The sequence below is a fragment of the Polypterus senegalus genome, chromosome 9 (genome assembly GCF_016835505.1).
Source record: "Polypterus senegalus isolate Bchr_013 chromosome 9, ASM1683550v1, whole genome shotgun sequence".
NCBI classification, from domain to species: Eukaryota; Metazoa; Chordata; class Cladistia; order Polypteriformes; family Polypteridae; genus Polypterus; species Polypterus senegalus.
Window position 1 is genome coordinate 33,319,904 of NC_053162.1, and position 16,385 is coordinate 33,336,288.

General features: G+C 40.6%; 1 protein-coding gene across 5 annotated transcripts in view; it reads left to right on the forward strand.

The window, feature by feature from the left end:
• The window catches only part of cylda (cylindromatosis (turban tumor syndrome), a), a 60,520-nt gene that overhangs the window by 8,200 nt on the left and 35,935 nt on the right, over positions 1–16,385 (forward strand). For all 5 annotated transcript variants that reach the window (XM_039762885.1, XM_039762881.1, XM_039762882.1 and 2 more), the window contains exon 3: positions 12,308–12,652. In XM_039762885.1, the coding sequence (XP_039618819.1) occupies positions 12,308–12,652 (345 nt within the window). The remainder of the gene's footprint in view (positions 1–12,307; positions 12,653–16,385) is intronic.

The window sequence follows — 16,385 nt, forward strand, 5'->3', positions numbered from 1 at the left end:
AATTACAGTTGATTTGTCTTTCTCGACTTTAAGCCCATTTGACAGTCCATCAAACACAGCTGTTAATGGGTTAAGAGTGATGGTGACCACACCAAGGCTATCTGATAGGCATTTTAAAGATTTTTGTCTAAAATGATGTTAATTTGGTGCACATCCAAAACATGCGGCCCAGTGAGTCTGGAGCTCGATTGCAACAACATTTTCTTTAGTTAAGCATTTTGGCTCATTATTTTTGTCATGACCTCTGGCTGCCTCAAGTGGGGATGTATTGTCTCCGCACTTATTTATGGCAATTTGGAAAAGACAGAAGTACTGTAGTATAGATCTAAAGAAGCTAATATTAGAAGCCATACTAACTATAATGATATACTGATTGCATCAAGTTTAAGGGTAATTACTTTTTACCATTTAACTTTCTCTCCAGGGCAACACTGGATATGTTCATTAGTACATGGTTAGCATGTGTAGCTCTCGGAATAGATTTCTGTGGTCTTGTGAAATATTTTAGCCTTATTAAAAATAATGTGTTCAGCACAGTGAATCGTGATCTGCGATGCTCCCTGACAAGTCTACTTGGGGCTTGGTATGAGACTCATCCTGGTGACTGTCTATGGTGTTAACAAATTCTGTCCGTTTTTGCATTGTTTTTTTAACCTGATGCCTCATTTTTTCCCAGATCCCAAAGAACTGTGGTTGAGTTTAATTACCATCTCTAATTTTATCAGATGTCAGTGTGTGAGTGAGTGCGCCCTGCTGTGACCTTGGGCTCCATCCATGTTTGCCTTCTGCTTTGCATTTAAAGTGGTTTCAATAAATAGTTTCATTTTTAAATGTGTTCTAATGCTTTTACCTAATGAATGAGATATATACATAATGCTGTGAAAAAATATTTGCCCCTTTTCTGATTTCTTATTTTTTTTGCATGTTTGTCACACTTGCATGTTTCAGATCATCAAACAAATTTAAATATTAGACAAAGATAAGCCAAGTAAACATAAAATGCAGTTTTTAAGTGATGATTTTATTTATTAAGGAAAAAAACTATCCAAACCCTATGTGAAAAAGTAATTGCCCCTAAACCTAATAACTGGTTGTGTCAGCCTTAGCAGCAACATCTGCAATCAAGCGCTTGTGATAACTGGCAGTGAGTCTTTCACATCACTGTGGAGGAATTTTGGCCCACTCTTCTTTGCAGAATTGTTTTAATTAAGCCACATTGGAGGGCTTCCGAGCATGAACTGCTTTTTTGAGGTCATGCCACAGCATCTCAATTGGATTCAAGTCTGGACTTCGAGAAGGTCACTCCTAAACCCATCATTTTTGTTTTTTTAAGCCATTCAGAGGTGGAATTGCTGGTGAATTTTAGATCATTGTCCTGCTGCAGAACCCAAGTGCGCTTTAGCTTAAGGTCATGAACTGATGGCCGGACATTCTCCTTCAGGATTTTTTTGCTAGAGCAGATTTCATGGTTTCCATTAATCACAGCAAGTTGTCCAGGTCCTGAAGCAACCCCAGACCATCACACTACCACCACCATGTTTGACTGTTGGTATGATGTTCTTTTTCTGAAATGCTGTGTTACTTTTACGCCAGATATAACAGGACGCACACCTTCCAAAAAGTTCAACTTTTGTTTTGTCAGTCCATAGAATATTTTCCCAAAAGTCTTGGGGATCATCAAGATGTTTTTTTGGCAAAAGTGAGATGAGCCTTTATGTTCTTTTTGATCAGCAGTGGTTTTTGTCTTGGAACTCTGCCATGCATAGCATTTTTTACCCAGTCTCTTTCTTATGGTTGAGCCATGAACACTGACCTTTAGCTGAGGCCTACAGTTCTTTAGATGTTGTTCTGGGTTCTTTTGTAACCTCTTGGATGAGCCGTCGCTATGCTGTTGGGGTAATTTTTGTAGGCCGGCCACTCCTGGAAAGGTTTACCACTGTTTCATGTTTTCTCCATTTGTGGATAATGGCTCTCACCATAGTTTGCTGGAGTCCCAGAGTTTTAGAAATATGGCTTTGTAACCTTTTCCAGACTGATAGATGTCAATTACTTTGTTTCTCATCTTTTCCTGAATTTCTTTAGATCACAGCATGATTACTTCATTTTTGGGATCTTTTGGCCTCTTGATTCAACAGGTCTGGCAGTAATCAGGCCTGTGTTTGGCTAGTGAAATTGAACTCGGCTTTCCAAAAAATGTGATTTATCCACAGTTACTTCATGATTTAACAAGGGGGGCAATTCCTTTTTCACATAGGGCCATGCAGGTTTGGATATTTTTTTTCTCTAATGGGTAAAAAAATTAGGGGCGGAGTGGTGGCTCTGAGGCTAAGGATCTGTGCTGGTATCCTGAAGGTTGCTGGTTCAATTCCCGTCACTGCCAAAAGAGATCCTATTCTGCTGGGCCCTTGAGCAAGACCCTTAACCTGCAATTGCTCCAGGGGCGCTGTACAATGGCTGACCCTGCACTCTGACCCCAAGGGGTATGCGAAAATGAACAAATTCCTGATACAACAAATTGTATAAGGTGAAATAAAGAACAAAAAAAAATCATCATTTAAAAACTGCATTTTGTGTTTACTTGGGTTATCTTTGTCTAATATTTAAATTTGTTTGATGATCAGAAACATTAGAGTGAGACAAACACTGAAGATATGACACTTTGATGCAATTTGGACATTTTTCACTTAGGGGTGTACTCACTTTTGTTGCCAGCGGGATAGACATTAATGGCTGTGTGTTGAGTTATTTTGAGGGGACAGCAAATTTACACTGTTATACAAGCTGTACACAGACTACTTTACATTGTATCAAAGTGTCATATCTTTAGTGTTGTCCCATGAAAAGATATAATAAAATATTCACAAAAATGTGAGGGGTGTACTCACATTTGTGAGATACTGTGTGTGTGTGTGTGTGTGTGTATATATTAAATTAAATTAAAAAATTAAAAATTAAAAAAACTGAGAAATCACACGCTTCATGGCAAAGGCTGTGAATACTTATGTACATCCATCCATCCATTTTCTAACCCGCTGAATCCGAATACAGGGTCACGGGGGTCTGCTGGAGCCAATCCCAGCCAACACAGGGCACAAGGCAGGAACCAATCCTGGGCAGGGTGCCAACCCACTGCAGGACACACACAAACACACCCACACACCAAGCACACACTAGGGCCAATTTAGAATCGCCAATCCACCTAACCTGCATGTCTTTGGATTGTGGGAGGAAACCGAGCGCCGGAGGAAACCCACGCAGACACGGGGAGAACATGCAAACTCCACGCAGGGAGGACCTGGGAAGCGAACCCGGGTCTCCTAACTGCGAGGCAGCAGCGCTACCACTGCGCCACCGTGCCGCCCTACTTATGTACATGTGCTTTCTCAATTTTTTTTAATTCAAATAAATTTGCAAAAATCTCAAGTAAACTTTTTTCACGTTGTCATTATGGGGTGTTGTGTGTAGAAAAAAATGAATTTAATCCATTTTGGAATAAGGCTGTAACATAACAAAATGTGGAAAAAGTGATGCGCTGTGAATACTTTCTGGATGCACTGTATAATATCATAATGAAAGTTTCTAAAGAGTAGTCTGGTGATAAGGCCAGAAGGCTAGGAGGACAGAATCAATAAAAAGTAAACTCCAGTTAAGTTGGAGAAAAAACAAATTCTGCAGGCGCCCTAAGGCCAAAACGCCACCCAGTCCCCCACTGAGCATTCTACTTAACAAAAATGTACATAAATCATTTCTCACCGTTTCCAGGCTTCTTCACAGGGGATTCAATGCGGTGGGTCTCGTGGACAGCCGGGGCACTCAACTTCATTTTAGCATCACAGTCAGGTGGTGGCGACATTAGGAAGCGGAGAAAAGTAGAGATTAGTAAAGATTGCAAATCCTTGAATAATAAGACAATATTATGCCTACTTATTCTATTAAGAGCTCAACTAAAAGATTTTATAAAAAGCCAAATTTAAAAAATGGGCTTTAAGTAGTTTTTTTAATTTTTTATTTTACGATGTTCCACAATGTTAGCCTGCCGTATGCTTATTGGTTAACTTAATTTCGCTTTAGGTTCAAAACCCTGAAATGAAATAAGCAGGCTAAGAAACCAAATTAATGAAAACATTTATATAAATGGATTATTGACTTCCTGCTGGGCCCCCACTGTTGACGCCAACTAATTAAAAACAAAAGCCTTGCACTGTAACACTGCATTTTCTGTGCTTTAACTGTTTTGGCATTCGGCACACTGAATGTGTGCTTTTTGGACTCGGAGTGATCCACCTGACTTCAGGCAGAACAAAAATCTTCTGTCTCCAGTGAGCTGCTACATCTAAGTCCTTTTGAAAGCCAAGGTGTTACTGGTATCGTTTGGCCCATTGTAATCAAAAAATCAGTTTATTGAATGCTGCCACATTAAACTATATTAGGTTAGTAGAACTCCATTTTCCTCTTGTTGGCTCTCAGTTAATATTCATTTACTGAATTCTTTGCATTTATGAAAAAAGAGAATTGGATCTATTCTTTTCTGTTATAATTCTGCCTATTTATTTGGGCGAAGAATGCCAAGCTAAGTATATAGTTACTGGGGCTGCCTGATCCCCCTTTTTATATAATGCACCAATATTTGTTTGGTTGCATTTTGTTAGGAATCTCCTGCATACAGCTGAAAAAAGAAATAGGCATAAAATTAATCTGACCAAGTTCTCCTCATGTGGTGTCATGAACATAACAACCGTCACTCCCATTTTAAACTTGTTTTAAAGCCCTTGGGTTGTAAGAGGATATGGGCAAATACAACTCAGTGCTGTAAGAGATCTTTTGAAAAATGTCATGGAGTACAAAGAGGGAACTCCCATGGGCCAGCACAATGGTTGTTTAATGTTTCTGAAGCTATGCTTGTGCCAAATGTATCTGTTTCTCAGATTGTCCATGACGGCTAATTTGAAGTTTTAAGTTTTCATTGCCTGCCTTTTCTTTGGGGAAAAAAATGACGATGTGACAAGAAAGCTGTGTTCTGAGATTTTGATATGTCAGAGAATGAGTGTACCCCTGAGCAGGGCTGTGGAGTCGGTAGATAAATCCTTTGACTCCAACTCCTTAGTTTCTGATGCTTCTGACTCTGGCTCCTCAGTATTTAATATACTAATGTGTTTTCCATGTTGAATGAAGGAAGGCAACATACACGTCATTTAACCATAGAACTACTGGCTAGGAAGCTGACTCTCTACCGTATTGGCCAGTTTAAACAAAAGACAAGAACCCCTGAACATGCATCAGACCATAGCGCACTCAAATAAACGTGTTAAACACATTATATCTGAAATAAAATGAAAACACTTTTTGTAATGTACCATAATCCAGATTCCAATATGTGAATGTCAGGTTGTATTGTAACTCATTTGAACTTCACACTAGTAGTAACACAACTATGCACTGGGCTTTATTTATTCTTACATCAGAGAAGTACTTAATTATGACTAGTCTGTGAAATGGGACATTTCTCAGTTAGCAATTTCTTTCGCTACTTCAACTTTTAATTTAAAACCAGCTTCATATTTTCTTCTGATCGAACGCTCCATCGTAGATAAGGAAATTATACGGTAAAATCAAGCCCAACTTATCAGCATTGACAACTTAAACACAAGTATATACGGTAATTTAAAAATAAGTAAATATATTCAAACTTGCATTAAAGATTCTAGATGTTACATGTATGTTTGTGCTGTACATACCATTATTCTATGCTTTATTATTATTATTATTATTATTGTTATTATGGCCAGAATAGCAAGGAGAAACAGCAGAAACAAAAAAAAGAATCCTAGTGGCACTCGAACAACTGTTATTTAAAAATAAATGAGCCATCAAAATCCCGTTGTGTTTGTTTCAGTCTAGTATTGATGGTTGGGTGCGCAAGTCATTTTTGGGACAGCGAGCCATAAAAGCAGCCAAAGAAAGGTCAACAGAGTATAATTGCAGACCTCGGTTCCAACATCACAAAATGGCCTCAGCATCAGTTATGAAATGCCCATTGCATGCCCCGTTACACTCTGGTTAACATTAGGGCTGTGGGAAGGTTATCCTATATATATATTATAGCAAAATACCCGCGCTTCGCAGTGGCAAAGAAATACATTAACATTTTTATTAAGAAGAAAATTAAACCTTTTTAAACTGAGGAAAAATATGCCAATAATTATTTGTTAAGGATCTCTTTGTATACCACATTGTCAGTTCGGCTCTCTGGTTGTAATATGACCAAGCTGTGCACTGAGCTTACTTGTGGCGAAGCAAGGAAGGGAATGTAGAGACCGGAGCGACGGACGGCCTTATATAGGCAGGCAGCCAACAACGTGGGAGGTGTTGGGATGGGGGACCCAACGCCACCTCACACGGTGACTGAGCTGCAGGCTATGGACGTATATATGTACGTAAGTAGGATTCAGTTAGCGTTGGGAACCCGTGTACCAAATTTCTTGAAGATGGGCCCATAAGTAACAAAGACTGTTGAAAAGTTCAATATGGTGGCTGACAGTGGCATCATACCACCGAAATAAGAATGTACATTGGTTTCGGTTATTGCAGGGAAGCCGCCTGCCAAATTTCAAGAAGATGGGGCCATAAATAAGAAAGTTCAACATGGTGGACGACCATTACGTGTAGGATTTCGAAATGAAACCTGCTTAACTTTAGTAAGTAAGCTGTAAGGAATGAGCCTGCCAAATTTCAGCCTTCTACCTACACGGGAAGTTGGAGAATTAGTGATGTTGGAAAGTTCAATATGGCAGCTGACAGTGGCGTCATACCACCGAAATAAGTACGTACATCGGTTTTGGTTAGCGCAGGGAAGCCACCTACCAAATTTCGTGAAGATGGGGGTCAGCCTTCTACCTACACGGGAAGTCAGAAAATTGGTGACGTTGGAAAGTTCAATGTGGCTGCCGACAGTGGCGTCATACCATCAAAATAAGTAAGTACATCAGTTTCGGTTAGCGCTGGGAAGCCGCCTACCAAATTTCGTGAAGATGGGGCCAGTCAGTCAGTCAGTGAGGGCTTTGCCTTTTATTAGTATAGATTATTATTATTTACTAGGGGGCTCTGCCCTTGCTCACTTTGCTTGCTCACCCCTGTGTTTGGTTTACCAGATATACAATATAAAGAAATTATTTTCATGGGAATTGTTACATATGAATTATTTTCACTTTTACTTTAAAAAACTTTTGTAAAAACAATACTTGTCCATTATTTCCGACCCCGGGCATGGTTACATCTCTTTCTCGCAGGACGTATAACGCTGCTCGCGTTGTGAAGGAAGGTGGCTGAATGCACGCTAAGGTGATGCCATCGGATCATCTGTCTTTCTGCTGCTGGCGAGCTGCCTGTTCTGCTTGTCGCATTTACGAGCTGGGAGCACATGAAGTGTGTCTGCCAGCAGCAATCCAACAACTGCTAGGTTAGATGTCCGTGGACTTGTTTTAAATGATGGCTCACTGCCTAGTCTTGCGCGACGTTGTAAAAACAATACTTGTTCTTTATTTCCGGCCCTGGGTGTGGTTAAATCTCTTACACAAGATGTATAACGCTGCTGGCGTTGTGAAGAGGGGCGCTGCCCTTCAGTCTATTTAAAGCTTGTATAGCTGCTGTCCTTTTTGCCCCCTCGTATCTCTGCTGTTCGCATTGTAAAGGGGGTTTAGGGTGGCTGAACGCACGGAAGGAGAACTGGTCGGATTATCTGCTGCAAGCTGTGTGTTTTGCTTGTCATTGTTTTAAGAGCTGGGAGCAAGTTAAAGTGTCTCTCGCGGCACTTCAAATTGTCTTCTGAGAAGATCATGTCTCGTCTCCCTAGTGTGCCTCCCCAAGATTTTTTTTTTATAATAGAGACATTATTATTATAATTATAATAATTTGTTTTACTCTGCAAATCATGAATCCCTGCTTGTACACTCGGCTGGAGTCCTGTGGTGCAAACGTATTGTGACATGTCTCCGTGCCAAATGGACTCGGGCAGAGCGATTTAATATCAGGAGAAATTCAGGTCAGTTAGTAAGACAGCGGTCGTGTGAGAATGGCAAGCAAAGTAAAAGAGCAGGCAGGCAGGTTGAAGTCAGACTTGTTTTAATACTTAGGAAGTGTACAATGCACAGCGGAAGGGTATCTTACTGCATTCAGAATTACATCCAGATGGCACCAGTGGCCTGTCTCACAGCATCAGATCACGTTCTACATTTGTTCCCTCTGTTAGAGATCCAGCAATATTGTATTTTACTAAAGGTGGCCTGAATGTTTGTTTTTAATTGTACTCTCATTGTTTTAGGCATTTTTTTCCAAGCCAGCAGCCACGTACAATCATAGAGTAATTGTGGGACATGGTATGTTTGCTGACAAGTTGAAAGTTGGTGTTTTAATGCACTTTAATAAAAGGAAAATCAGAATTATGACAGTTATTTTCCATTTGCTTTAATGAGATGGTCTTGCCATTAAACAGTCAGGGATCTCAGGTTTAAGAGTAAATGGACAGAGTTAGATGCAAAACTATACTTTTAGGTTTAGGAGATTTAGATAAAATGCTCAGAGCACAGTTGTAGATCAGAGTGCACAGCAGTGGGGCAGGGAAAGGAAAAAAGGGGGTCTGACTAAGATAACAAGCTAACCATTTAAAATTATGAAAAGACTGAATGTGGAAGTGAATCACAAAAACATCAGGAAAATTCTGCAACTTTGCAAAGCATGTCTGGAGCAACGGGATGTCAAAATTAGCGCAGGTAAATCGAAGAACCTTGCTTTCACAATTGATTGTCAGCCTTAGCCTTCAAAGCAAACCTTTTTTTATATTGAAATAGCAACATTCGATCAGATAGCCCTACAGTACACTCTGCCACTGGAAAGGAATTCACACATCAATGAGAGAATATAGGCCAACATTAAATAAGACCTGACTAACAGAAACTAAAAAGGACTTACACATGAGCAGATACTAAACAACTGATCACAATGAAGTGGACCTGTCGTACAAACTGTAGTCTTTTGATGGCATGAAAATTGCTTTGCTCCCAAGTGAATGTTGTCATTTGTGTAGTCTTAATTTTTAACATGTATTGTGAAACTTCTGAACATGTTTATTCTTGAAGCTCTGTTAGCTTTAAGGCTGTCACAATAAATAACAAGGGCCAAATTAATATACGGGCTTACTTTATTTAAACCTGTGTGCCTAAGAGATGGGGAAGAAACTTGGCAATGACACAAAAATAAAGAGTCCTTAAAAACATATGGAGCTTGTAGTCTGACTTAGAGGTTCTCAAATTAGGGTCTGCCATGGGAATTCTAGGGGGCACCTGATGCAAAAGCATCTGAAACAGCAAGATGTAATGACGTGTGGTGCTTCGGTAGGATCTGGCAACTTTAACTCTTTGAGGGCTGAATATTTTTTCCAAAAAACTCAGTTTTCGGAAAAGCACACAAAGCAATGGTTTCACACAATTCAATATAAAACGTCTGTTGCTATGTGCAGTGGCTGCTGATGGCACATGTTCGGCATGTCTGGCAGCAATGGGGGTAGGAATGCACGGTGGGCTGGCTGCCTGGCTGTCTTCACACAGCAAGTGGGTGGTGGTCGCAGTGTGACGCAATATAGTTTGTACCTTTTTGTTATCATAAGTGGTGGTCCCCCCAGGTGAACTCTGGTGTCGGCGCATCAGCTGCATAAACGTGTTCAGCACCACGATCAGCTGATGCTGATACCTTTCGTTTTCGATATCTCCAGATCATTTCCATCAAACTTGGAGTCTGACAAGTCAGAGTCCTCCATCCATCCATTATCCAACCCGCTATATCCTAACTACAGGGTCACAGGGGTCTGCTGGAGCCAATCCCAGCCAACACAAGGCAGGAAACAAACTCAGGGCGCCAGCCCACTGCAGGGTGCGCACACACACACACACACCAGAGACAATTTAGAATCGTCAATGCACCTAACCTGCATGTCTTTGGAATGTGGGAGGAAACCGGAGTACCCGGAGGAAACCCATGCAGACACAGGGAGAACATGCAAACCCCACGCAGGGTGGACCCAGGAAGCGAACCCGCGTCTCTTAACTGCGAGGCGGCACTGCGCCACCGTGCCCACAAGTCACAGTCCTATTTAATGAAATTACATAAAATGTCCATGGAGTATTTTGCTTTGCACATTCGCTTTGCAGTTTTGCCAGATGTTGATGCCATTTTGGAGGTTTTTTGCTCTTCGCTACTCATGCACATGTAGGGAATCGAGGATAAATCAACAAAGCTATGTAACTCTTCTCTAGCAAAGAGAGTCAAACTAAAACGTAAGGGCGAGTTTTGTTGCAGTTTACAGCTGGTTACTGTCCTCTACCCCAGAATTTTAGACAAAAGTCGATATCAGCCCTGAAAGAGTTAATGTGTTGTTCTGCCAGCGGATAGCATTATAATAGTGTAGATAAAATTTTCTTCAAGTGTGGACTCTTTGTTATTTTTGAAAAAATCCATTTAAGCCACTGGTCCTCAATCCCGGTCCTACGGGTTTTCATTCCAGCCAGTGTCCTAATTAGAACTCGTTCCTTGCTGATAATGATAGTTGGTGTTTAACTCCGTGCCTTGTTAGTGCTTTCATTCATCATATACAAATTTTAGTTATTTTGTAGATCCGAGGTCCTCAATTACAGTCCTGGAGGTTTGCAGTTGCTGCAGGTTTTCACTTTAACCAATTTTTTATTTACTACTAAAGCAATTTGTTTTTTGGGCTTAATTTTAGTTCTCAATTTAGCTCTCAAAGCTCTCAATTTACCAGTCGATCTACGCTCCTACCCTCACCTATGGTCATGAGCTATGGGTAGTGACCGAAAGAACGAGATCGCGAATACAAGCGGCTGAAATGAGTTTCCTCCGCAGGGTATCTGGGCTTTCCCTTAAAGATAGGGTGAGAAGCTCAGTCATCCGGGAGGGGCTCAGAGTAGAGCCGCAGCTCCTCCGCATCGAGAGGAGTCAGATGAGGTGGCTTGGGCATCTGATCAGGATGCCTCCTGAACGCCTCCCTGGTGAGGTGTTCCGGGCACGTCCAACCGGGAGGAGGCCCCGGGGAAGACCCAGGACACGCTGGAGGGACTATGTCTCCCGGCTGGCCTGGGAACGCCTTGGGATTCTCCCGGAAGAGCTGGAAGAAGTGGCCGGGGAGAGGGAAGTCTGGGCCTCTCTGCTTAAGCTGCTGCCCCCGCGACCCGACCTCGGATAAGCGGAAGAGGATGGATGGATGGATGGATGGATAGATGAATTTTAGTTCTCTTGCCTACCATTCAGAACCCTTTTTGTTTATTTTAGATTTCAAATTAGAAGTTTCAATTGTTAATCAGACATTAGTTAATAATGAGATGCAGATAACCAATAAACCAGCAGTTCTCCAGCTCACATGCTTACCATGAAGTATTTGTGATAAAAATGTTTAGAAATGAATGAGAGGAGAATTGGATGGGCCATTAAGTTTAAACCTATTCTGATCCACAAAGCACTTGGATAAAGTTCTCACAGAAGGAAACTCCACAGTGCAATTCAAATTGCTCTCGGATGAATGCAAGCATTAACAAGCCAAACAGTTCAATGCTAAGTTTCATTATCTGCATGGACTGCTTTCTAATTAGGAAACTAGTTGGAGTAAAAACCTGCAGCCACTGCGGCCCTCCAGGACCGTGATTGAGGACCCCTGTTTAAAGGCACTTCGTAATCAAGAATGAGTAAATCAAGCCTGCAATTTTAGTAAGTCGTAACATTTTATTGAACCCCTCTCTAAAGTGACTAAACAAGAACATTTATGTCAACAGTTTTCATCTGCCCACTGCAAGAATGTGTCAACTTTTTGTAGTTGTGACTTGACAGATGTCTAAGCCACAGATAAGTTAACTGCCTGCCACCACTCAGAGTAATTTGTCAAAACCGGACTTCTGTGCATTCCCACTCTTAGGTGAAAAATCCATCTCAGTTTATTAATTGTTTCACATTAGAGGAGAGGAGATCTTTTTACTGATTTTTATTTATTTATTTAATTGTATTTATCTTCTACTAAACCAAATGTTTATCCTAATTTCTGAGATATTATGATGTTTGATTACGGGCTCACGTTTTTAAAACGAAAAGTATTCGGTTTGATTCTGTCTTCCCACTGTTCTGTATATTTGTATTGAAGGTTGGTGAAACTGGTGTGAAAGAAGCCTGTGAGCCTAACTGCCTATTGTGGTGCATCATTCTGAGGGAACATCTTTGTTCTTCTTGACTGACTATTCATGATCTTGACCCACAGGAAGAAGGAAGAGGCCACGGCTTCACAGATGGATCCTATCAAGGCAAGCAGATCTTTCGCTGTGAGGACGAGTGTGGCGTTTTTGTCGCTTTGGACAAACTTGAACTCTGGGAGGACTATGAGGAAGATGAGGATGAGGAAGAGGAGGAAGAAGAGGAAGACCAGGATGTGGAATCTGATCATGCTCCTCTAGTAGACCCCAGAGACCCAGAATATTTTACTCTGGAGATAAATTCTAGAGTGTTGGTGAAACTTCAGGACGGGTCTAAAGAGTATGGCACAGTTATCTACTGTGACATGCTGAGCCTGAATGATGGCTATGAGTACTTTGTGGGTGTAGACATGGTAAGTAAGCTTGCTGGATGACCTTTCATGTTAGACATTACCTTGAAAGTTGGAGCATTTTTCATTTGTGTTTTGTTATCTCATGAAATACAGAGATATCACATTTTTTTTGTGATAATGAGTCATATTAAAAATTAACAATGTATTTATAGAAGTACAATATCATGTAGTTAATAACCTGAGCCCCAAAAGGCTAGTGGTGGCTCTATAGGTTTCATAGATAGCAGATTCTAACTCAAGTGATGTAAGAATTGCATCCAACAATGTCTTACTGTAGATCCCCACAACCAACCACTAACAATATCTTATAAAAAATTGCAAAGGGGTGAATACTTTTTTTGTTTTATTTTCACACAAAGTTGAATCATAGTGCATTTAAGTTGCTTTTTTGACCTCTAAGAATATTACAGGTATAAAACACAACATAACTGACCACATAAGTATTTATTTACTTCTTTCAATAATCAATATTCAGTAGATGCACCTTTTGGCAGCCATAACAGCCGTGAGTCAATATGCTCAGGTCTCGGTCTGTCAGCTCTGAACATCAGGGCACTGCAGTTTTTACTCATTCTCCTTTGTAAAGCTGCTCAGACTCTGTCAGGTTGCATAAGGATTGTGTGTGAACATTCTTTCTTTTTCAAGTCCAGTCATAAGTTGGACTGAGATCTGGACTTTAACTCCAGGACATTAACCTTGTTGTTTTCAAGCATCCCTGTGTAGTTTTGGTTTCATGCTTAGGGTTGTTGCCTTATTGGAAAACAAATCTTCTCCTAATTCATAAGCTTCTTTCAAACTGCTTGAAGTTTTTTTCCAGGATTTCCCCATATTTTGTTGCATTCATTTACCCTCCACCCATACCAGCCTTCATGGGCCTCCTGCAGTGAATTATCCCTTCAAAAAGATGCTGCTCTACGATGGAGATGGTGTGCTTTGGATAAACATGGTGTTTACTTTAATTAACAAAACGCTCATTTTTAGTCTTATCAGATGACAGAACCTTCTTTCAGCTGACTTTAAGGTGTTTTCATACCTAGTTTGTTTGGGCCAGTTTTCCTTTTGAACTCTAGTCTAGTTAGTTTTAGTCAGGGGTCCCCAACTCTGGTCCTGGAGGGCTGCAGTGGCTACAGGTTTTCATTCTAACCCTTTTCTTAATTAGTAACCTGTTTTTTGCTGCTAATTAACTATTGAATTAATTGTAAATGATTTGCTCTTGAATACTCAGACCAAATGAGCCAAAACCTGACCAGCAAACTGTGCCCATCATACAATATACAATACAATACAAAACAATTTATTTTTTGTGTAGCCCAAAATTACACAAGAAGTGCCACAATGGGCTTTAACAGGCCCTGCCGCTTGACAGCCCCCCAGCCTTGACTCTCTAAGAAGACAAGGAAAAACTCCCAAAAGAACGCTTGTAAGGGAAAAAATGGAAGAAACCTTGGGAAAGGCAGTTCAAAAAGAGACCACTTTCCAGGTAGGTTGGGCGTGCAGTGGGTGTCAAAAAGAACAGAACAAATCCTCAATACAGTATAAAAATAAAAATTTTACAAGTACGGAGCAGAATTTAACAGTAGATCATATCACATGATATGAATTGGAATTTGTTTAGATGTTTACATATCTGAACGTAAAGAAAGATGAAGGTTTCAGGAATGTTGAGGTCAGGTCCACAAAACATTTTAACAGAGCTCTTAGAAAAGAGAAAATCAACCGTTTCTGAAATGTCTGCTATTGCACAGTGAGAGCAGCAACAAGCCATGGAATTAAAGAATGGATTTAATTAATAACAAGAATCTGTGCCTAATTAAGTAGCTGGTTGGAGTTAAATTGGCTGGAGTTTGAGGCCCTCGCTTATTTGCTCTTCTGTTGGTTCACTCACTTCACATTTCATTTCTGTTTTGGTGCCGTTAAGGAAAGAAATGAAGCAATTCAGAGGATTGATGAAGAAATTCAGGGGAACAAATCTTAAAAAAACAAGTCAATTAAAATGAATTCAGAAGAAGTTTATTAGCAGTAAAAACCGGTCACTAATTAAGAAAGGGTTAGAATGAAAACCTGCAGCCCTCCAGGACCAGCGTTTGAGAACCCGGGTTTAGGTAGATACGAACAAACCAATTGCTCTTGGGTGCGGAATAAAACAACTGTACCAAGACCATTTGGAAAGGGAGGTCTCGGCGTAGTACCAAGTTCACAAGAGGCCTGAATGTGATCCGGCCCTGGACCGATTTAACTACATGAAATACTGGGCATTCTGCATGACATTTTGTGTGCTGTGGTAGTTGCTGTGCACTTCTACTGTTCCGTAATTGGGGAATCTGTTTTATAGCATAATGAGTGGAATATTAACATGGAACATTAAAAACAATAAAACGGTTTAAAAAAAAAAAAAATTACACACACAGGTACAAATATAACACAATTCATATGAAACATTCAACCAGAGCGGCACCTGATTCAGTCACGGAGATTTCCACCAACGTAATTGGAGAGCAGTTGGTGTAAATTTACTTGTGATTGACTCGATCAAAACACGTATAGAAGTGGCAAGAACAGAGCCCTGTGAGACCACAAATCAGACATCCTAATCTTACACGATGAACACATCGTGTGAGCAGGCAGGGGCTTCCTCTCAATGTGCATACTAACATTAACATGTTATTCAGTGTTAATCAATTATTGTACATATTTGTTATTAATGTTTATTTTATAAGTTTTAAGATAATAGACTTATTATTTGAGATAAACTAAATTGAAGTTATGTTCACATTCTGGCTACTGTAAAGTATATACGCATTAATATGCAGCTGAATAAAAGTAACGTGATAAGTGTGCTCTCCTAAAACTGAAGCACGTCAGTGTAGGCCATCAGCAGCGATTGTCTTCTGTTGTACATTTTGGCTGTTTGAAACGTGTCCTTCAACACATAATCTTAGTAGCACATAATTTTAAAATAAGCTTCTGCTTAATTATGGAAAATGCAGCATTGTGCAAATACCTGCCATGACATATTTTCCTGGGGGAAAATATATTTGTGCCCAGTGAAAGTATTCCACGGCACGCCCACTGGTTATTTATTGATATGTGTAGTTCTTGTTGAAGCAGGCTGACACGGCAGGGGCGCCCTCAGCCCCAATGAAGTTACTCGGAGACCTCAGAACAGACAGCAGAATTAAGCTTTATTGTATGGCGCGCATACAGACTCGCTTAAGATGGAACAATGAGCTCCCAGCAGTGGGCTCCTTTTTTATTACAATTCTTATCATTTAAGCCGTTATTCTTCCTCATCTCACTTCTAGCATTCCATTGCTCTAGTCCTGCCTCTAATTGATTCCACCAATAATTCTTAGTTAAAGGGGGTGTCATACCCTGCTCGGTTTATCTTATCTGTTTGATAAGGACAGGACAATTCTTGCTTGCTACTGTAATTTACAGCCAAAGAGTTCACACGCGCACTCTCTCTCTCTCTCTCTCTCTGCAAGGGCATCTTTCTCCAGTTATCCTGCACGTCTAACCTTTGACTTAATAAACAATTGGTGGTCTCTAGCTCATCTTATATATAAACGTCTATGTGTGGAAGAGTGTGCCTTCTGTCTGGCCCGGAAGTGAGAGGTGGAGTCGGGGTAAGGGCTCCGCCTCCGAGGAAACAGAAAACTCGCATAGCTGCTAATAACGCAAGAGGGCCCAGCACGTCGGTAGAAACGAAACCTCAGAAGAAAGACAAAGTCAC